We start from the raw sequence: 23,632 nt of genomic DNA on the forward strand, positions 1-23,632 counted from the left end.
TTTGGCATCAGTCCTAAAAGGACTCACTAACTGCTTTGTTATCCTAAAAAGTCCATTGACGGGGACTGCAAAGTCCATTGACAGGGACTGCAAAGTCAATTGACAGGGACTGCATAGTCCATTGACAGGGACTGCATAGTCCATTGACAGGGACTGCATAGTCCATTGACAGGGACTGCATAGTCCATTGACAGGGACTGCATAATTCATTGACAGGGACTGCATAGTCCATTGACAGGGACTGCATAGTCCATTGACAGGGACTGCATAGTCCATTGACAGGGACTGCATAGTCCATTGACAGGGACTGCATAATTCATTGACAGCAGCTGCACTATTCTTTCTGTTTCGTGAAACAATGACATTTTCATATGATCCTGATCGATTCAGAGCAGCATACATAATGGTCATTTATACAGTGTTTGTGACACGGTCTTGCCCCAGGGTCACGGTGGCACACTGTCCAGAGTGATATTGCTGTTTGCTGTGCTGAATATGGTTTGGTGGCTCTGGGGTTAGGCTAAGGCCAGTGGCCCTTCAGTGTTTCAATTCATGAATTAACAATTCATGATTTATTTATATTGTGTGGATTTCTTCACTTTCCACTCAACCCTATATTTATATAAGGTTACCCCACTGAGTGCGTCCTGTGTCTGATCATCGTTTACAGCAGTGTTATTTGCTATGAATTCTGCCAATTTATGAACCATGTTTTGGCACTAAACCCATTTGGTGTTTTTGTTGTGTTATGTCAAAAACAAGTCTGATTTTGACTGTTTAAACACACGGAGAATCTATCAGAAACTGTGTATCACATGTGATGCAGTATTTCTAACCATTGGGGGACATTAGGGATATGAACAAGGCCCATTTTGCTGACCACACATTTTCATCACAGTGAGTCATTGCACAGCTGATGCCCCTTCCCTTTTTTCTCCCTCTCTCTCTTCGACTCTCTCTCCCTCTATCTTTCTGTCCTCCCTCTTCTCTCGGCAGGTTCTGAAGCTGAGATGGTACTGAGATTCACATCTTCATAGATCCGCCTTCCTGGTGTCCATGGGTTCCTTCTGACTACAGCAGCTAGTTCTACGTCATCAAGATGATCTCCACCCAGAGACTCTAGTTCCTCATTCCTCCATTGGAGGGCCACTGTGGTGAGGGGAGGGGGAGGGTGAAGGAGCCTCCTGTCATCAGGCAAATAGCTGCAGAGCCTGCTGGTGAAAGCGAAGGGAACCATGTAGTGTTCATTTCTCCACCCAGGGGGGAGGGTAGATTTGAGTCAAGTTTGTTTTCCATTGATTTTAGTGTGAGAGTGTTTTATGTGAGCCAGAGAGGAGATGGTCCTCCACACCTCTCCCTACTCCAGTGCCTTCCTGCAGTGCCTCACTAGCCTGTCATGGGGCTTTATCTTCCCTTGCTACTGGCTGCTGGACCGCCTGCTAGCCTCCTGTGTGGCCACCTCTCTGGAAAAGCGCCGGCGCTCCCAGGACCCCTGCTCCTTTGTGACGCTGTATGTGCTGGTGTCCACTCCGCTCTACCTGCTGCTCCTCTTGGCCTCGCTGCCCTTTGCTCTGCTGGGATTCCTGCTGTGGGCTCCCCTGCAGGCGGCCCGCCATCCCTATCTCTACACCCACCGCCGCCCGAACAAGCACCAGGCCGAGCAGGGGGGCGCGGCATCACTGGCCGACTGGAGGCCGCAAGGCCGCAGCTTCTGCTTCGGCAGTGCCAACGTGTGCCTACTGCCAGACTCCCTGGCACGCTTCAACAACCTGTCTGAGACCCAGCGCCGTGCCTGCGAGGTGGGAAAGCGCATCCGTAACGGGGCCAGCCGGCCGCAGATCAAGATATACATCGACTCCCCGACCAACACCTCCATCAGCGCCGTCTCCTTCAGCAGCCTGGTCACGGGGTTCCCACGCACCTCCTCACTGGACCAGCGGCCTGACAACACAGCCGAGTCCGAACCCCTCACTGAGTGCCCTGTACACAATGCTAGTGCAGACTGCCCAATACACACTGCCAGTGCAGACTGCCCCATACCCACCGCTGGTGACGACTGCCCCATACACCCAACAGGGGACCAGAGCTCCTCAGATTGTCCCGTCCATGTAGCTGGTGGAGAGAAAACACCAGAGTGTCCGCTTCACACTGCTGGTGCCCATAACAGCTCTGACTGCCCTGTTCACACCACAGTGGCCCAGAACTCCCCAGATTGCTCCATGCACGCCTCTGGGGTCCAGATCAGTATCAGTGCACCAGATCCAGACCCCCCAGAGGCCGAGACAGGAAACCACCAAGGCGAGGGTGACGCGGAGAGCCTGACAGGGGGGGTGCCTTCTAACAACACCCTGTCCCACCGCACCTCCATGTTCAAGAAGCACAGCGGCCGCAAGCGGCGCCAAGGCGACGACGGCATCGACCACGAGATCTCGGCCTTCTTCCCTGCCAACCTGGACTTCCTGTGTCTGCAGGAAGTGTTTGACCACCGGGCCACGTCCAGGCTGAGGCGGCAGCTGCACCACTACTTCCCCTACATCCTGAGTGATGTGGGCCGCTACGCCTGGAAGGACTGCTGCTCCCGCTTCAAGTTCCTCAACAGTGGCGTTATGCTGGTCAGCCGCTACCCCATCCTGGACGCCCACTATGAGTGCTACCCTAACGGGCGAGGGGAAGATGCCCTAGCAGCCAAAGGAGTTCTCTTTGTCAAGGTTAGGTGTTTTTTCTCTCTCTCCTAATGATAGCATTGGCAAGTGCTGTAAATGTGTAAAAGGCTGAAGGAATGATCATAATTAGGGTATCACTTTGAGTGTTAACAATAAGTTACTGCTTCTTATTGGACCAGAACATTGGTAAAGAAGCTAAATTTCCTCCAGGCTACATCCTCACATCTGGCTGCTTTTTGGGGTTGGATGTGTTTCCACTGTTGTTAGACAGATATATTCAATCTTACTGTTGCAGAAACTTTGTGAACACAACAACGTTGAATTATTTAGGCATAGTTCCCTGTACCCTTGGCTTGGGGGTAATTGAAAGTTGAAAATCTCTCTTGCAATTTTTTGCAGACACCAGGAAAAAATAAATGCCCTTTTTTTATTCAGTCTCAAATTAAATAATACATAACTGTAGACCTTATTTTTCATTTGAGGGTTGCAGATACAGGACCAATCAAAAGTTTGAACTCATTCAAGAGTTTTTCTTTATTTTTACTATTTTCTACATTGTAGAATAATAGTGAAGACATCAAAACTAGGAAATAACACATATGGAATCATGTAGTAACCAAAAAAGTGTTAAACAAATCTAAATCTATTTTATATTTGAGATTCTTCAAAGTAGCCACCCTTTGCCTTGATGACAGCTTTGCACACTCTTGGCATTCTCTCAACCAGCTTCATGGGGTAGCCACCTGGAATGCATTTCAATTAACAGGTGTGCCTTGTTAAAAGTTCATTTGTGGAATATCTTTCCTTCTTCATGTGTTTGAGCCAATCAGTTGTGTTGTGACAAGGTAGGGGTGGTATACAGAAGATAGCCCTATTTGGTAAAATACCAAATCCATATTATGGCAAGAACAGTTCAAATGAGCAAAGAGAAATGACAGTCCATCATTACTTTAAGACATGAAGGCCAGTCAATGCGGGAACATTTCAAGAACTTTGAAAGTTTCTTCAAGTGCAGTCGCAAAAACCATCAAGCCCTATGATGAAACTGGCTCTCACGAGGACCACCACAGGAAAGGAAGACCCAGAGTTACCTATGCTGCAGAGGATAAGTTCATTAGAGTTACCAGCCTCAGAAATTGCAACCCAAATAAATGCTTCACAGAGTTCAAGTAACAGACACATCTCAACATCAACTGTTCAGAGGAGACTGCGTGAATAATTGCCTTCATGGTCGAATTGCTGCAAAGAAACCACTGCGAAAGGACACCACTAAGAAGAAGAGACTTGCTTGGGCCAAGAAACATGAGCAATGGACATTAGACCGGTGGAAATCTGCCGTTTGGTCTGATGAGTCCAAATTGGAGATTTTTGGTTCCAACCTCCATGTCTTTGTGAGACGCAGAGTAGGTGAACAGATGATCTCTGCATGTGTTGTTCCCACCGTGAGGCATGGAGGAGGAGGGGTGATGATGTGGGGGTGCTTTGCTGGTGACACTTTCGGTGATTTATTTAGAATTCAAGGCGCACTTAACCAGCATGGCTACCACAGCATTCTGCAGCGATACGCCATGCCATCTGGTTTGGGCTTAGTGGGACTACAGTATCATTTGTTTTTCAACAGGACAATGACCCAACACACCTCCAGGCTGTGTAATTGCTATTTGACCAAGAAGGAGAGTGATGGAGTGCTGCATCAGATGACCTGGCCTCCACAATCCCCCGACCTCAACCCAATTGAGATGGTTTGGGATGAGTTGTCCTGCAGAGTGAAGGAAAAGCAGCCAGCAAGTACTCAGCATATGTGGGAAAAACATTCCCGGTGAAGCTGGTTTAGAGAATGCCAAAAGTGTGCAAAGCTGCCATCAAGGCAATGTGTGGCTACTTTGAAGAATCTCAAATATAAAATATGTATTTTTTGGTTACTACATGATTCCATATGTGTTATTTCATAGTTTTGATGTCTTCACTATTATTCCACCTTGCTATTCCCACATCTAGCCTACAGCATGTCTTTGATTATAATTTTGTGGGCTGTCTATTTATACTGTGACAGTATTTATTAAGTCCTAAAACAAGGGGTTCAAATGTGAATTAGCACAGGGCAACAGGAACAAATTGTAGAATATTTAATATTTTTAAGGATAATCTTTTGTTATAGCTGTTTTCGGGCATTCGAGTTGCTCCAGAACTACAGACCGCTGCTATTTCAGAACATGAATTAAGTCATATTTAGCTAGTCTAACCCATTTCCACCAGTGAGCTTCTGGCGTGCCAGCGCCATGCCGTGAGCTGCAGGTGACTGACGAGGCTCCATTGGGGAGACTGATGACAGGCAGAGCAAAGCAGAGTTTGGGTTCATTGATCACTAACCTGCGAGGTTGGGGCTATATGGCTGGGGCTGGGGCTAGGGCTGTGTGGCTGGGGCTAGGGCTGTGTGGCTGGGGCTAGGGCTGTGTGGCTGGGGCTAGGGCTGTGTGGCTGTAGTTGTATAGCTGGGGCTGCCTGGCTGGGGCTGTGTCCGGGGTTGTGTCCCAAATGGCAGCCTATTCCCTTGGTGCCATTTGGGATGCATCCCTGGTTCTGGCTGGGCTCCAGGTCCTGGAGCTCCAGGTCCTGAACCTTTTAGTTCCACCACTCTGACAACCATGTTTGATACCTCCCCTTGCTGCTTATTGATTCACATAACAAGCTCCTATGGCTTTGCCTCTATGTGCCTCCCTCCTCCGTAGGGTCATTCTGGGTCATCATCTCACTCTCTCCAGAGCTCCTGTAGGACTGACCCTTAGCTTCAGGGTCCTCGTGCAGCTTGACCCCACAGACTAGTAGGCTTTATAAAGAATGATGTATCCAAGGGGTCTTTCTCTGAAAGATTGGGAATCTTGTGACCAAACAAACATTATCAAACCACATGGTAATTTTCCTCTAACAATGTATGTTCTTAGCAGACCTACATGAAGTATAAGTGGCAGATTTCATTTGCAATACAAAGTGACAAACTCAGACATTACAAAGACATGAGCTCCGGAGGAAAAGGGAAGAAGGGTGAAAGGGAGGAAGAGATACAGGGAGAGAGGGAGATACAGGGGGTAGATACAGGGAGGGAGGGAGAGAGAGAAATACAGGGAGGGAGGGAGGGAGGGAGAGAGATACAGTGAGGGAGGGGGGAGGAAGGGAGGGAGGGAGAGAGAGGGAGGGAGGGAGATACTGAGAGAGAGAGAGAGAGAGAGAGAGATATATATATATATATATATATATATATATATATATATATATACAGGAAGGGAGGGAGGGAGAGTGGTGGGTGTGTAGAGATACACAATTAATTAAAAATGTCTCCCTGAAGAGCAACCCAGTAATTAAAGCCTTTCGGTCTCAACATTTATCCCTCTTATTATTATTTAAAACCACAAAGTGCAAGGTTGAAGGAGGAGTGTGTGAGTGAGTGTGTGTGCATGCGTGCGAGAGAGCGTGCATCTTTGTGCATGCTTGTGCCTGTTTGTGTGGAGTTTGAATACATTACAGAGAGAACCTTAAAACAGGCCCACTCAGAGTACACATTGAATGGAAATCAATGAAAGAAATAAACCTTAGCTTCTCCCTTTGCTTTTAATGACCAAGAACTCCTTTCAGTGCTGAGGTCGACTCCATTTGTTGATATAAATTACCTTCCTTCCTGGGGATAAAGGGACTTGCTTTTACTCTGCCTGTGTCGATGTGAAAGTCTATTTAAGCATTGGACACAGTAATGGGGTACAGTAGAGGTCTTGGCTCCTCTATCTAGCCTCCATGCTGAGAGAGAAAAAGGTCTGGTTGCAGGAGAATTTAAAGTGGGTCACATAAACTACATGACCAAAGGTATCTGGACACCTGCTCGTCGAACATCTCATTCCAAAATCACGGGCATTAATATGGAGTTGGTCCCTCCCTTTACTGCTATAACAGCCTCCGCTCTTCTGGGAATGCTTTCCACTAGATGTTGGAACTTTGCTGTTGGGACTTTCTTCGATTCAGCCACAAGAGCATTAGTGAGGTCGGGCACTGATGTTTAGCAATTAAGCCTGACTCGCAGTCGGCGTTCCAATTCATCCCAAAGGTGTTCGATGGGGTTGAGGTCAGGGCTTTGAGCAGGCCACTCAAGTTCTTCCACGCTGTTCTCAACAAACCATTTCTGTATGGAACTCGTTTTGTGCACAGGGGCATTGTCATGCTGAAACAGGAAAGGGCCTTCCCCAAACTGTTGCCACAAAGTTAGAAACACAGAATTGTCTCGAATGTCATTGTATACTGTAGCGTTAAGATTCCCCTTTATTGGAACTAAGGGGCCTGAACCATGAAAAACAGCCCCAGACCATTATTCCTCCTCCACCAAACATTACAGTTAGCACTATGCATTGGGGCAGGTAGAGATCTCCTGGCATCCGCCAAACCCAGATTAGTCCGTCGGACTGCCAGATAGGGAAGCGTGATTCATCACTCCAGAGAACGCATTTCCACTGCTCCAGAGTCCAATGGCGGTGAGCTTTACACCACTCCAGCCGACACTTGGTATTGCGCATGGTGATCTTAGGCTGGTGTGCGTCTGCTCAGCCATTGAAACCCATTTATGAAGCTCCCGACAAACAGTTCTTGTGCTGACATTGCTTCCAGAGGCAGTTTGGAACTTGTAGTGAGTGTTGCAACCGAGGACAGACGATTTTTACACGCTACGCGCTTCAGCACACAACGCTCCTGTTCTTGTGAGCTTGTGTGGCCTATCACTTCGCGGCTGAGCCGTTGCTGCTCCTAGACATTCCCACTTCACAATAAGAGCGCTTATAGTTTCCCGGGGCAGCTCTAGCAGGGCAGAAATGTGACAAACTGGCATGTTGGAAAGGTGGCATCCTACGATGGTGCCACGTTGAAAGTCACTGAGCTCTTCAGTAAGCCAATTCTACTGTCATGTTTGTCTATGGAGATTGCATGGCTGTGTGCTCGATTTTATACACCTGTAAGCAACGGGTGTGGCTGACATAGCCGAATCCACTCATTTGAAGGGTTGTCTACATACTTTTGTATATATAGTTGAAGTCAGAAATGTACATACACCTTAGCCAAATACATTTCAACTCAGTTTTTCACAATTCCTGACATTTAATCCTAGTAAAAATCCCCTGTCTTAGGTCAGTTAGGATCACCACTTTATTTTAATAATGTGAAATGTCAGAATAATAGTGGAGAGAATGATTTATTTCAGCTTTTATTTCTTTCATCACATTCCCAGTGGGTCAGAAGTTTACATACACTCAATTAGTATTTGGTAGCATTGCCTTAAAATTGTTGAACTTGGGTCAAACGTAGCCTTCCACAAGCTTCCCACAATAAGTTGCTCTGTCCTCCTGACAGAGCTGGTGTAACTGAGTCAGGTTTGTAGGCCTCCTTGCTCGCACAGGCTTTTTCAGTTCTGCCCACAAATTTTCTATAGGATTGAGGTCAGGGCTTTGTGATGGCCACTCCAATACCTTGACTTTGTTGTACTTAAGCCATTTTGCCACAACTTTGGAAGTATGCTTAGGGTCATTGTCCACTTGGAAGACCCATTTGCGACCAAGCTTTAACTTCCTGACTGATGTCTTGAGATGTTGCTTCAATATATCCACATAATTTCCCCCCCCTCATGATGCCATCTATTTTGTGAAGTGCACCAGTCCCTCCTGCAGCTAAGCACCCCCACAACATGATGCTGCCCCCCCGTGCTTCACGGCTGCCCCCCCCCCCCCCCCCCCCCCGTGCTTCATGGCGTTCTTCGGCTTGCAAGCCTCCCCCTTTTTCCTCCAAACATAACGATGGTCATTATGGCCAAACAGTTCTATTTTTCTTTCATGAGACCTGAGGACATTTCTCCAAAAAGTACGATCTTTGTCCCCATGTGCGGTTGCAAACCGTAGTCTGGCTTTTTTATGCCGGTTTTAGAGCAGTGCCTTTTTTCTTGCTGAGCGGCCTTTGAGGTTATGTCGATATAGGACTCGTTTTACTGTGAATATAGATACTTTTGTACCTGTTTCCTCCAGCATCTTCACAAGGTCCTTTACTGTTGTTCTGGGATTGATTTGCACTTTTTGCACCAAAGTATGTTCATCTCTAGGAGACAGAACGTGTCTCCTTCCTGAACAGTATAACGGTTGCGTGGTCCCATGGTGTTTATACTTGCGTACTATTGTTTGTACAGATGAACGTAGTACCTTCAGGCGTTTGGAAATTGCTCCCAAGGATGAACCAGACTTGTGGAGCTCTACAATTGTTTTTATGAGGTCTTGGATGATTTCTTTTGATTTTCCCATGATGTCAAGCAAAGAGGCACTGAGTTTGAAGGTAGGCCTTGAAATACATCCACAGGTACACCTCCAATTGACTCAAATGATGTCAATTAGCCTTTCAGAAGCTTCTAAAGCCATGACATCATTTTCTGCAATTTTCTAAGCTGTTTAAAGGCACAGTCAACTTAGTGCATGTAAACTTTTGACCCACTGGAATTGCGATACAGTGATTTATAAGTGAAATAATCTGTCTGTAAACAATTGTTGGGAAAATGACTTGTGTCATGCACAAAGTAGATGTCCTAACTGACTTGCCAAAGCTATAGTTTGTTAACAAGAAATTTGTGGAGTGGTTGAAAAACGAGTTTTACAGCGCTAGCTGTGCCAACAGAGACTCTGGGTTCGCGCCCAGGCTCTGTCGCAGCCGACCGCGACCGGGAGGTCCGTGGGGCGACGCTAAGGGAGGGTTAGGGAGGGTTTGGCCGGTAGGGATATCCTTGTCTTATCGCGCACCAGCGACTCCTGTGGCGGGCCGGGCGCAGTGCGCGCTAACCAAGGTCGCCAGGTGCACAGTGTTTCCCCCGACACATTGGTGCGGCTGGCTTCCGGGTTGGATGCGCGCTGTGTTAAGAAGCAGTGCGGCTTGGTTGGGTTGTGTTTCGGAGGACCCATGGCTTTCGACCTTCGTCTCTCCGGAGCCCGTACGGGAGTTGTAGCGATGAGACAAGATAGTAACTACTAACAATTGGATACCACGGAATTGGGAAGAAAAAGGGGGTAAAATTAAAAATTAAAATAAAAGAAACTTCAACTGTATAGTTTATCTTGTCCTTTGGGTTCACATTGAACTTTTACCCTGCTACTAGTTTACTCAAGATGCAAGGAATTCAGATTTTCATAATCATCATTATCATTTATTTATTTTCTAACATGTAGCCTATGTAAAGCACAAACACAAACAGCGCCCACACACCCGCACATGCACCCACACACCCGCACACGCACCCACACACCCGCACACGCACCCACACACCCGCACATGCACCCACACACCCGCACATGCACCCGCACATGCACCCACACACCCGCACACGCACCCACACACCCGCACACGCACCCACACACCCGCACACGCACCCACACACCCGCACACGCACCCACACACCCGCACACGCACCCACACACCCGCACACGCACCCACACACCCGCACACGCACCCACACACCCGCACACGCACCCACACACCCGCACACGCACCCACACACCCGCACACGCACCCACACACCCGCACACGCACCCACACACCGCACACGCACCCACACACCCGCACACGCACCCACACACCCGCACACGCACCCACACACCCGCACATGCACCCACACACCCGCACACGCACCCACACACCCGCACACGCACCCACACACCCGCACATGCACCCACACACAAGCGGTCCTAGACACAAGACCATGATTCCCTTCAGGCCTGTTGTCAGTTTTAGAGCACACACCTACCCAAGCATGGATAAGCCTCTGAAATATTTATACACAGGGACACAGGCAGAGAAAGAGAGAGAAGTGAAAGGAGAGAGAAAGAGAATGGGGAACAGGAACAGAGGGTAAGAGAGTTGGAAAGGGACCTGCTATACAGACTGGGTCAGGGAATGTACAGTGCATGTGTCAGGCCAAGTGGACAGAGGATGGCTCCAAATCTCTGTGGAGGAAAAAATGTCACAGAATGTATTATGTTGTTGTCTAAAACGTAACTCTTGCATTTCACTTTAAAGTCTAGCTAATTGGGCTAATGCTTTACTGTGGTCCCAAGCGTTTTCTATGAGGTCCTTGTCGGTGAGACCAAGCCAAGACTGCGTTCCAGTGATTGGATGACTGCACAGTGACTGAACAGAGAGCTTGAACACACTGTAATCAAATCTAATCAAACCTGCAATCGCCCTGATGACAGAGGAGATCTATTGAACGAGTCCTGAAAGGTCTTTAGATAGATCTTTTCTGACACTAGGTAATACTTCAAAACACTGCACATTTACAACCCACTCAATCGAATACTGTAGTCCATCCCTATTACCTGCACCCAACTGTGTAGTCCACCTGCCCCTGACACTCAAAAGCACCAGTCTATCCATTCAGTATAACCATTTTTGTCCCTGGCTCACAGGCCCAGTGTAATCTGCAGTAAAAGCCTCTCCATTCATTCCAGGATCATCAGTGTTTCTATGGCCATTTCGGGCCTGTAAATCGAAACAGTGGGAGGGAGGGAGGGAGGGAGGGAGGGAGGGAGGGAGAGAGAGAGAGAGAGAGAGAGAGAGAGAGAGAGAGGGAGAGAGGGAGGGAGGGAGGGAGGGAGGGAGGGAGGGAGGGAGGGAGGGAGGGAGGGAGGGAGGGAGGGAGGGAGGGAGGGAGGGAGGGAGGGAGGGAGGGAGGGAGGGAGGGTGATTGTTTTTGGATTGGGCCAATGACAGAGAAAGTGAGGAGCAGAAAGGGGGAAAGTAAAAAAAAAAAAAAGCATGTCAGATTCATATTTATGAACAGTGGCTTAAGGAACAGTGGGTTAACTGCCTTGTTCAGGGGCAGAACAACATATTCTTACATTGTCAGCTCAGGGATTTGATCCAACAACCTTTCGGTTACTGGCCCAGCGCGTTAACCACTAGGCTACCTGCCACCCCAGAGTGGGCAGCATCGAGACAGATGTAGGTCTGTAGATGTACAGGTTACATTAATATATGATATTATGTGGTATTAAATATTTTCTAATTCACTGTTCAATCTGCTTGTTGTCAGAGATATTTAACTTACTATTTTTCTCTCCCTATTCTCTACAGGTGCAGGTGGGAACCTCCCATCAGGAGCAGAGAGTTGTGGGATACCTCACCTGCACTCATCTACACGCCATTGAAGGTATTTTTATGTTTACAGTATACAGTACAGTACATGCTCACACACCAATACATTTTTGAGCTTCTTTGCTAATTGGATCCTAGCTTCTCCTGTCTGAATAGGTCTATGCTGGCGCTGAAGTCTTATATGAATATCAGAGGTAAATGGAACAAATGTTTGGGAATAAAAAAGGGTTTGAGAGTCAAATCAAATCAAAGTTTATTGGTCGGGTACACAGATTTGCAGATACAATAACACAATAATATGCACACAGCAATACAACAACAATGCACATATTATCCAAAAAGTTTTAAAACATCTGAAATATCAAAACCAGCAATGTCAGAGTCCTGAATATACATACAGTTGAAATTAAAACTAGTTTTTCAACCACTCCACAAATGTCTTGTTAACAAACTATAGTTTTGGAAAGTCGGTTAGGACATCTACTTTGTGCATGACACAAGTAATTTTTCCAACAATTGTTTACAGACAGATTATTTCACTTAATTCACTTATAATTCACTGTTTCACAATTCCAGTGGATCAGAAGTTTACATACACTAAATTGACTGTGCCTTTAAACAGCTTGGAAAATTGCAGAAAATTATGTCATGGCTTTAGAAGCTTCTGATAGGCTAATTGACATCATTTGAGTCAATTGGAGGTGTACCTGTGGATGTATTTCAAGGCCTACCTTCAAACGCAGTGCCTCTTTGCTTGACATCATGGGAAAATCAAAAGAAATCAGCCAAGACCTCATAAAAAAAATTGTAGAGCTCCACAGGTCTGGTTCATCCTTGGGAGCAATTTCCAAACACCTGAAGGTACCTCATTCATCTGTACAAACAATAGTATGCAAGTATAAACACCATAGGACCACACAGCCGTCATACCGGTTCAGGAAGGAGACACGTTCTGTCTCCTAGAGATGAACATACTTTGGTGCAAAAAGTGCAAATCAATCCCAGAACAACAGTAAAGGACCTTGTGAAGATGCTGGAGGAAACAGGTACAAAAGTATCTATATCCACAGTTAAACGAGTCCTATATCGACATAATCTGAAAGACCTCTCAGAAAGGAAGAAGCCACTGCTCCAAAACCGCCATAAAAAAGCCAGACTACGGTTTGCAACTGCACATGGGGACAAAGATCGTACTTTTTGGAGAAATGTCCTCTGGTCTGATGAAACAAAAATAGAACTGACCATCGTTATGTTTGGAGGAAAAAGGGGGAGGCTTGCAAGCCGAAGAACACCATCCCAACCGTGAAGCACGGGGAGGCAGCATCATGTTGTGGGGGTGCTTTGCTGCAGGGGGGACTGGTGCACTTCACAAAATAGATGGCATCATGAGGGGGGGAAATTATGTGGATATATTGAAGCAACATCTCAAGACATCAGTCAGGAAGTTAAAGCTTGTCACAAATGGGTCTTCCAAATGGACAATGACCCCAAGTATACTTCCAAAGTTGTGGCAAAATGACTTAAGGACAACAAAGTCAAGGTATTGGAGTGGCCATGACAAAGCCCTGACCTCAATCCTCAATATTTAATTGTTACCTGATTAAATTAATCATGTAACAATGAACTCATATGGGGCACCACGAGAGCGGTTCTTTAAAGAGTTACCATCTCCCGAATTAAACTCTACTTATCACATCTATAAACAGTCAACTTATTCATCATTAACTTTGTTAAAAGTAAATAATAAAATAAGTATAATTTATTTTTGTTATTTGTATACTCAGGTTCCCTTGATCTAATATTAGGTTTTGGTTGAAGATCTGATAACATTCAGTAATCAGAAAAGGGTCAAATACTTTTTCACGGCACTGTATACATATAAAGTGGGTCAAATAGTATGTAAACGTTGTTCAAATGACCAGTGTTCAATGTCTTTATATACATGGGGCAGCAGTCTCTAAGGTGCCGGGCAGAGCACCGTGCGGTGGCCTGCTGGTGATGGCTGTTCAAAAGTGTGGCCTGGAGATGGCCTGGAGATGGCCTGGAGATAGAAGCTGTTTTTCAGTCTCTCAGTCCCCGTCTTTGATACACCTGTCGCCGTCTGCTAGATGAGCAGGGTGAACAGGCTGTTGCTCGGATGGCTGACGTCCTTGATGATCTTCTTGGCCTTCCTATGACACCGGGTGGTGTAGATGTCCTGGAAGGCAGGCAGTGTGCCCCAAGTGATGAGTTGGGCTGAACGCACCACCTTCTGGAGAGCCATGCAGTTGAGGGTGGTGCAGTTGCCGTACCAGGCGGTAATGCAGCCTGAAAGAAAGCTCTTAATGGTGCATCTGTAGAAGTTTGTGAGGGTTTTAGGGGCCTTGACGAATTTCTTCAGCCTCCTGAGATTGAAGAGGCACTGTTGCGCCTTCTTCACCACCGTGTCAGTGGAACCATTTCAGGTCCTTGGTGATGTGCACGCCAAGGAACTTTAAGCTTTTGACCCTCTCCACTGCGGCCCCGTCGATGTAGATTGGGACGTGCTCTCTCTGCTGTCTCCTGTAATCCACAATCAACTCCTTTGTTTTATTGACAATGAATCAAATGGCCACCGCACTATTTACATTGACACCCCTCCCCTCCATTTGTTTTGTACACTGCTGCTACTTGCTGTTTATTATGTATGCATAGTCACTTCACCCCTACCGCTATGTACAAATTACCTCGACTAACCTGTTCCCCCGCACATTGACTCGGTACCAGTACCCCCTGTATATAGCCTCGTTATTGTTACTTTTTAATTATTTTTTACTTTATTTGGTAAATATTTTCTTAACTCTTTCTTGAACTGCACTGTTGGTTAAGAGCTTGTAAGTAAGCATTTCACGGTAAGGTCTACACTTGTTGTATTCGGTGCATGTGACAAATAAAGTTTGATTTGATCTTAAAGCAAGTGGGGACGACAGACTGAGATAGGGAGAGATCTGAGTGATTGTACACGAGTGTGTGAACACAATAGTAGTAGACAGATGGTGTAAGATGGATGGTGTGTGTGTAGTAGCCTACTCTGCGTTCTACCTCAGGGCAGATAAATGGACGCATCAAACCGACACACTTGCTCTGCACACATGCTCTGTTCCCATGGCGATGGGCTCAAACTGTTTTAAGAGTCAGGCCTATTCAAAGCCTCTGGTCTCTGGGTCTCGTTTTTTTCGAAGACAGATCTCCCTGCTATTTTTGGAGCATCCTACACCTCTGATAGTCTGCTCACTGGGCTAACTATAGAACAAGGGCTATTTCTAAAGACAAATGAAATATAGGGAAGAGAGAACAAGAGAGACCTTATTATGTCCTAGGTGATGCTTTACACAGTACAAATCCAATCTTTACAACGAGGCACATTCCTATTGCTGCTTGTTTTTCATGTCCCATTTTCCCCTCCCTCTTACTGCTTGTTCTGTGTGTGTGTGTGTGTGTGTGTGTGTGTGTGTGTGTGTGTGTGTGTGTGTGTGTGTGTGTGTGTGTGTGTGTGTGTGTGTGTGTGTGTGTGTGTGTGTGTGTGTGTGTGTGTGTGTGTGTGTGTGTGTGTGATTTCTGCTTTTACTTCTGTTTATTTTGGCCTTTGCTGCTTATAACCCATGTTTTCATTGTCTTGTTGACTCATAAATGATCAGCATTGAATAGATGTTGTCAAGGGTTCCAGACCACCCCTGCTCTCCCCACACACATATCTGTTTAGTAGCTTGGTCATCCTTGCTGGCCCAGGGAGCCTCCCCATTCCCCAGCCAGCAGCCCATAGTGACCAGTATGCAGTGTGCTGTAAATACTGTTTGAGTACACTCTATGTATTTTTTCTCCCTCTTTCCTTGTGCTGAGGCCAAAGTCCCAGCTAAGCCACTCACATTTTGTATTTCCATCCTCCTAACCACCCTCCTCTCTCTCTCTCTCTCTCCCCCCTATTTCTCTCTCTCTGTCTCTCTCTGTACGTCCTTTAGGAGATGCAGCTGTGCGTTGTGAGCAGTTGGATCTACTCTTGGAGTGGGGGACGGATTTCCGCAAGGCAACGTCCCGCCCCTCAGAGGAGAAGGGTCTGGAGGACCAGGTGGCCTTTGATGTTGTCCTCGGCGACCTCAATTTCGACAATTGCTCTTCAGGTAGCTGGCTCTCTGACTGTGTGAAAAGCTTCTATTCTCTGACATCCTGCAGGAATTGTGTGTTTGGGTGTTGTACCTATCATTCCATGTATCTGGACTAATGACTAGGGGATCTGGACAGACAAGCCCCTCTTTGTTTCTCATCGTATCCCTCCATTTCAGAGGATAAACTGGAGCAGCAGCATTCCCTCTTCACGCAGTACAAGGACCCGTGTCGCCTGGGGCCAGGGGAGGACAAGCCATGGGCTCTGGGTGAGTGAACAGGAGTTTGGGCTGGTACTGGTGGTAGTGGGTGTGCTTGTGTCAGGGAACTAGGCTTTGTCTCTTTGGCAGCAAATCTGGGAACACCTTGTGCAGATCAAAATAAGTACAATAGATTATGAGACATCAGCAATGCTGGCATAAACCTGGAGAATGATGGTCTGGAACTGAATCTAAAGGAGAAGGAACATTAGCAAATCAAATCAAATGTTATTGGTCACATACACATATTTAGCAGATGTTTTGCGGGTGTAGCGGAATGCTTCTCTAGGACACACAGTGATGTTTGGAAAGTGATATGTGTTGTGATGGCAGGGAGATGGTAGGATGGATGTTGGCGTATATTCAACCAAGCCAAGTTTATTGTGCACTAGAGCCAATGTGTAGATACTGTATATGGGAGTTATGTTAATCACTGTGAGTCACCAAGTTCTCCTTCTCATCTACTGCTCATTTAAATGTCGTCTCGCCCTCCTCCTTGTGGGAGACATCATTAGCTTAAGACTACGTCCTCAGAGGTCCTCATTACTGTTACTGCACATTTGTTTGCTGACCACAATTCTCTAAATTAACATTTTAGAGGTCCGGGGAGAGATCTGTTATGTCACAGAGGAGGATACTGGAGTGTTCTTTTTTTTGCCCAACTACAGTTCATCCATTTGTGTTATTGTTGAGTTTTCGAGAAATTATAGAGAGAACAGGCTTCAGAACTACAGGTTTCTATGAGCTGCCATCCATTGTCAGATTACGAAATTGGTCAGGTGAACTCAAATCCCTCCCTGTCAGCTGTTCTCTAACCCAGGTGTGTGTGTGTGTGTGTGTGTGTGTGTGTGTGTGTGTGTGTGTGTGTGTGTGTGTGTGTGTGTGTGTGTGTGTGTGTGTGTGTGTGTGTGTGTGTGTGTGTGTGTGTGTGTATATATATATATATATATATATATATATATATATATATATATTGTTAACAGGAACACTACTGGACACCAGTGGGCTTTATGACGAGGAGGTCAGTTCACCAGAGAGTTTACAAAAGTAAGTAAAACAACCAGTATCAACTCACACACAGACATAATAATAGTAACACGTAGTACATATAATACATAGCACCCAGCTCGCACCTTTGGTTCCTTGGAAATTGTGGGAACATGTGTTTTTGGTTTCACATTGGTTGTCAGAATGAAGCCATATGTTTCCTGACTGGTAAAAAATGATGTTTTTTAAACATTCTGAGAACAGATGTGAAAATGTCACCTGTTCTACGAATGTGCATCTTTAGGTTACAGGAAGGTTCTGACAACTTTATACTCTGTTTCCCTGAAAGTTTTCCTGTGTGGTTTTATTAACGCTCTGAGGACGGAAATGATAGGTTATATGAAGATAATTAAATAACATTCTGAGAACATTCTCTAAATGTTGTCAAAGTTTCGTTATGGTTATATACTACCCATCAAAGTTTTAGAACACCTACTCATTTCAGGGTTTTTCTTTATTTTTACTTTTTTCTACATTGTAGAATAATAGTGAAGACATCAAAACTATGAAATAACACATATGGAATCATGTGGTAACCAAACAAGTGTTAAACAAATCAAAAATATATTTTATATTTGAGATTCTTCAAATAGCCACCCTTTGCCTTGATGACAGCTTTGCACACTCTTGGCATTCTCTAAACCGGCTTCACCTAGAATGCTTTTCCAACAGTCTTGAAGGAGTTCCCACACATGCTGAGTATTTGTTGGCTCCTTTTCCTTCATTCTGCGGTCCAACTCGTCCCAAACCATCTCAATTTGGTTGAGGTCGAGGGATTGTGGATGCTAGGTTATCTGATGCAGCTCTACATCACTCTCCTTCTTGGTCATATAGCCCTTACACAGCCTGGAGGTGTGTTGGGTCATTGTCCTGTTGAAAAACAAATGATACTGTTGTCCCACTAAGCCCAAACCAGATGGCATGGCGTATCGCTGCAGAATGCTGTGGTAGCCATGCTGGTTAAGTGTGCCTTGAATTCTACATAAATCACTGACAGTGTCACAAGCAAAGCATCCCCACACCATAACACCTCCTCCTCCATGCTTTATGGTGGGAAATACACATGCGGAGATCATCTGTTCACCCACACCGCGTCTCACAAAGACACGGCGGTTGGAACCAATAATCTCCAATTTGGACTCCAGACCAAACAACCAATTTCCACCAGTCTAATGTCCATTGTCCATGTTTCTTGGCCCAAGCTAGTTTCTTCTTCTTATTGGTGTCCTTTAGGAGTGGTTTCTTTGCAACAATTCGACCACGAAGGCCTGATTCACACAGTCTCCCCTGAACAGTTGATGTTGAGATGTGTGTGTTACTTGAACTCTGTGAAGCATTTATTTGGGCTGCAATTTCTGAGGCTGGTAACTCTAATGAACTTATTCTCTGCAGCAGAGGTAACTCTGGGTCTTCCTTTCCCGTGATGGTCCTCATGAGAGCCAGTTTCATCATAATTCTTGATGGTTTTTGCGACTGCACTTGAAGAAACTTTCAAAGTTCTTGAAATGTTCCATATTGACTGGTCTTCATGTCTTAAAGTAATAATGGACTGTCGTTTCTCTTTGCTTATTTGAGCTGTTCTTGCCATAATATGGACTTGGTATTTTACCAAATAGGGCTATCTTCTGTATACCACCCCTACCTTGTCACAACACAACTGATTGGCTTTTAACAAGGCACACCTGTTAATTGAAATGCATTCCAGATGGCTACCCCATGAAGCTGGTTGAGAGAATGCCAAGAGTGTGCAAAGCTGTCATCAAGGCAAAGGGTGGCTATTTGAAGATTCTCAAATATAAAATATATATGTTTTGATTTGTTTAACACTTTTTTGGTTACTACATGATTCGATATGTGTTATTTCCTAGTTTTTATCTATTATTCTACAATGTAGGAAATAGTAAAAAATAAAGATAAACCCTTGAATGAGCAAGTGTTTTAAAACTTTTGACCGGTAGTGTATATATGAACATTTTCTTTACACTCTAAGAACTAAGTGTAAAGGTTATTTAAAGGTTTTTGAATAACCTGTGGGAAACATTATGCTGAAGAGCTTAAATTCCCACAGAAGAATGTTGTTTCTTAACATTCTCTGAACCGGATGGAAAGCATTCCTAAAACATGACCAAAATTGAAATGAAATGTAACCATGTTTGAGCTTTTAGGAAACATTCTGTTAAAGTAATGAAATACCAAGAAAATATACATGTTTTCCCCTGTGTTGAGAATGTTCCAAAGCCAAGCAACTATCCTGCACCATTCCCAGAAAGTGGTGGGAAGGTTGTATGCAAAATAACCATAGAACAACCCCGCTCTCACCAAGTTCTAAAAAACATATGGTTCTCAGAACGTTATGTGCAGCTGGCTGTTGAAATCGTTAAGGTGTTTTTAAGTAAATGGTTGATTGTTTTCATTGATAGAGTGATGGAGAATGAGGAGGGGAGGAAGGAATACTTGGTGTTCCCTACCAATAAAAACCAATGTCCTAATCAGAAGGGCAGAAAGATCCCCCTGAAAGGCAACGGGAGGAGGATCGACTACATCCTTTACAGTGAGGCGGTGCAGCAGGACTGGAAAGTGGTACGTTCATTGCCAAATATGGAAACCCTGGCTAAATATCCTCAAGATTCCAAGGAGGTTGAGATGTAGAAACACACAAAATAAGGAGACTGAGCATAACAGAACAACAGCTGATCAAGACCAGATCAAATAAATTGGGAAAGAAGGGTTAGGATAATGTTTTCATCACATTTTGTTTATGGATCAAAGAGGATTAGAAAACCAAATCACTTTATTTGCATAGATTGCAAATCTGTGCTCAACAACATCTCACTTTTCTCATTATGAATCATGGCACTGAACTGCCACCTTGTGATTAAATGTAGCTATGGCAAGAATTCTGAGTGACATACATTTTCAGATAAACCATATTTTCAAGGACATTATGCACAATGGCTCAGAAGATTATGATTTAAAATACGCTGTGTTGTAATCTAGTATTATGATAACGTGATATAATTAATCTGTAATCCCATAATGTTGTTTTATGAAATTATAATGATGTCATGTACCTACTCTCTGTTGCCACCTGCAGGACATTGAAGAGTTTGGCTTCATCACCCAGCTGGCCGGCCTCACTGACCACCTGTCTGTGGCCATGCGTCTGGCTGTGTCCACAGGAGAGGAGGAGCCTTAGGGCCACACCCTTTATACTGCCACGGAGGAAGAACGGGGACCGAAGAGGCAGAGAGAAGGCAAGAAACTCAGGCCTGAGAAAGACAGAGCTTGAAAAAGGAGAAGAAACGGATGGACATAACGAAGAAGAAATAAAGGAGCAGATGCAGAGGAGTCATGTGATCCAGAGAGAACCTGGTGGAGAGAGATAAGAGAGTGGTTGTTGTGTGTGCCAGAGGTCTGGACTGGGCTCAATGCGGACCTGAGGGACTGAGCCAAAGACTCACACAAACACACACAGTCTGAGGTTGACTCACACACCTACAGGTCTCCACCGTACCATGTATCACCTCTGGTCCTCGGGGTCTATCAGCTCCCTGATGATGGAGTCCCAATGATTGACTTACTATGAATAATTTCCTGTATTTAGATACTTTTATGTTTTTAGGCCTCATTTATGTCTGACCTTTTTATGTTTTTACTTTTTGGGCTCGGAAGCGTCTAAACTTTGTTCTTTATTTGATTTAAAACGGTGACATGAGACTTCTCTTTACACATGGAATATAGAGTGTAGCCTGGCTTACTGTGTCTCTGTGTTGGTGTGTTTGTTCCTCTCTTACCAATTCATGGAACCTCAGCATAATGTATTTTTTTTCTAACTCTTTCTAATGGTTTCTATGGTCAACGTACCATCTTTGTAGGGAGTTGAAACACCCACATTTAATATTTTACATTTATAATGGAGGTATTGTATGAAAAATAACATCTGAAAGGGATATTTTCGGGGCCAATCTGACCGACATCTCATGTTTCAGTGGTTGTTTGGTTGTTATGCAGAGCTGAGCAGTGAGGAACACCTGATATGATTAGATAAGAGGAACTTAGTTAGGAGGGCCTGGGTGGGGGAGTGGGGGGGGGGGGGGGGGGGTTCTGCATGGGGAGGGTAGTGAGGATATCAGATGCAATCCCTCAATAAGAATTTTAATCACAGACTGTTTGGGTTGAAAGCCTGGTCTCCAGGGCGATAAGCATGTTCCCCTGACGATGCAATCTCAAATGCTGCCAATGCAATGAGTCTGCATGAAATGCCACCCTGCCAAAACCCACAAACACACACACCTGCACACTCATTACATACACAGACACCATTGGCACTGATGCCTGCCTCATTTGTGACAACACCTTTTTACTCTCTCACCTGTTCTTATTGACACTGTTGCTATTGCTGGCTGTATCACAGGATGATAAGGGATGTGCGTATGTGTGCAGAGCTGGCTTTGGGATATTTGACGACCCCATGTCCCCCTTTAGCATGGTGCATTATTAATAGATCTTATTCCTGGTTATGGCCACAGCAGAGGCGAACGTTTACACACCTGCTTACTTGTTTCAGGTCATGGAGGGATCCTGGTCGGTCAGAATATATCTGTACTTTACTATGTATGTACTCTATGTATGCCCACCTGGCGTTTCTACTCATCTACTATCACCTGGCTGCTTTTATACGCTCTAAAGCCTCTTTATTATTATTATTATTATTAGTATTAGTATTGGTAGGGTTTATATTTGTGCTTTTTTAATACAGTACATGGCCCATCTTGCATTGATCTGTTCCATATTTAGGATGCTGCAGTTCCCTGGTTTAGTTCACAAACTCATAGAGATAACATCTCCCTTGTGCTGGTCTGCCTCTCCAGTCCCTCAGCCTCTCTGCGGTTGGGTCTGTTTTTGAGTCAGGGACTGGGGGGGGGGGGGTTCAAGGGGCAGGCAGGGGGACTGCTGTAGCTGCTTGCAAAGTGTTATGATGATGCTCCATGGCTTCTAGTCTCTCCACAGATAATGCATCACATTGCTATTCTTTTGATTTTGTTCTCTATAATAACTGATGGTCACTGATGGTTTTGTAAAATCATTTTGTGGGGAATGCTGCTTTGGGGTAGCCTCGTTATCTGAGTGATGTGGCAGGGAATTGGCTCTCTTTTTTAAGCTTATTCAACAGCTTATTTTCTTCTGCTTTAAAAAAAAATATATTTTCCCTCTTTGAATCACTGGCTCTTTGTGTCTTCATTTGAGTGTGGAGTATATGTCTGAAGGAGTCTCATTCACCAACAGTCATTCTTTGCCAAGCCTCCAGTGGAAAACACCACAGAAGCCTTCTGTCTCACTGGGACTTAGGGACTGTGTGTGTGCGTGTGCGCGTGTGTGTGACCCAAACTGACCCATAAGTGTGTGTTGTGTAGGTCTTTGTATAGCAAGCGGGCCGAATAAATGTTGCTTTAACTTTGCTGAGCATCAGATACCCAGAGGAAGAGTGATGGGTTACACAAAGACCAGCCAGCAGTGCTTGCGTACCTGTGTCTGAATTTGTTTTCACTACCTCAAGTTGTGTAACTCATGCCCATGAACATACCACAGCTCACAGCTATTTAATGAGCTTCACTGTCTATGAAAGCTTAGTGTTACACAGGTTAATTGTGTTTAGTGCCACATTATATAGGACATAGAAAGGAAATAAACAACTTCTGCATAGAAAGAGAGAAAAGTGACAAGGAAGTAAAACCTTGTGTGTACTTTCCTCGTATGACGTGGACTTCTGCTTTTTAATATCAGGGGAGAGGGGAGTTCTATGTTACACTTGATAAACAACAAAGCACTCTTCGCTGTGACAGCATTCCCTTAAATTAGCTTTTTTGAAAACCCCAAGGAGGGGAGTCCCTGTGAACATAAACCAAAAACAAATAAACAGAGACACAAGGCCAAATGTGAGATAAACATTTGGCCATTTTGGCATCTTTTGCCAACCAGAAGGGTCCATAATAATGACATTCCTCCAAACCAATATCACATGCCTTATAATTTGTATCTAATTTTGAGGTTATTATTGTTTATTCGAGCTTGATGATATGCCCTATATGCTAATGAGTTCTGCAGATTGCGTGTCCAGTCAACCGAACACATATTTGTTGCTAATAAAAAGCAACTCTCATTTATAATGACAACATTCAAGCATAACTACAGTGAATTTAGAGGGAAATCACCTGCTTGTGTAAAACAAAGAGGGGAAATCACCTGCTTGTGTAAAACTTTACATACCACAATATACTGTACGTTAGTGGTGCGTGGGTCATCTGTTTGTTCACCCGCACCCGTCTGCAATTGCTAATAACCCATCCACAACCGCCTGACTATACGTGATGAAGTGAAAATCTGAGGCCC

The 23,632-nt window shown here is 45.0% G+C and overlaps 1 protein-coding gene across 1 annotated transcript; it reads left to right on the forward strand.

Moving 5' to 3' along the window:
• The first annotated feature begins 1,337 nt into the window (after window positions 1-1,337).
• Window positions 1,338-20,438, forward strand: LOC120065824 (sphingomyelin phosphodiesterase 3-like). Its single transcript, XM_039016873.1, has 7 exons — window positions 1,338-2,708; window positions 11,796-11,871; window positions 15,794-15,952; window positions 16,115-16,204; window positions 17,179-17,242; window positions 19,663-19,822; window positions 20,337-20,438. The coding sequence occupies exons 1-7, from the start codon at window positions 1,338-1,340 to the stop codon at window positions 20,436-20,438; spliced, it is 2,022 nt and encodes a 673-aa protein (XP_038872801.1).
• Window positions 20,439-23,632: the final 3,194 nt, after the last annotated feature.

The sequence above is a fragment of the Salvelinus namaycush genome, chromosome 21 (genome assembly GCF_016432855.1).
Source record: "Salvelinus namaycush isolate Seneca chromosome 21, SaNama_1.0, whole genome shotgun sequence".
Classification (NCBI taxonomy): Eukaryota; Metazoa; Chordata; class Actinopteri; order Salmoniformes; family Salmonidae; genus Salvelinus; species Salvelinus namaycush.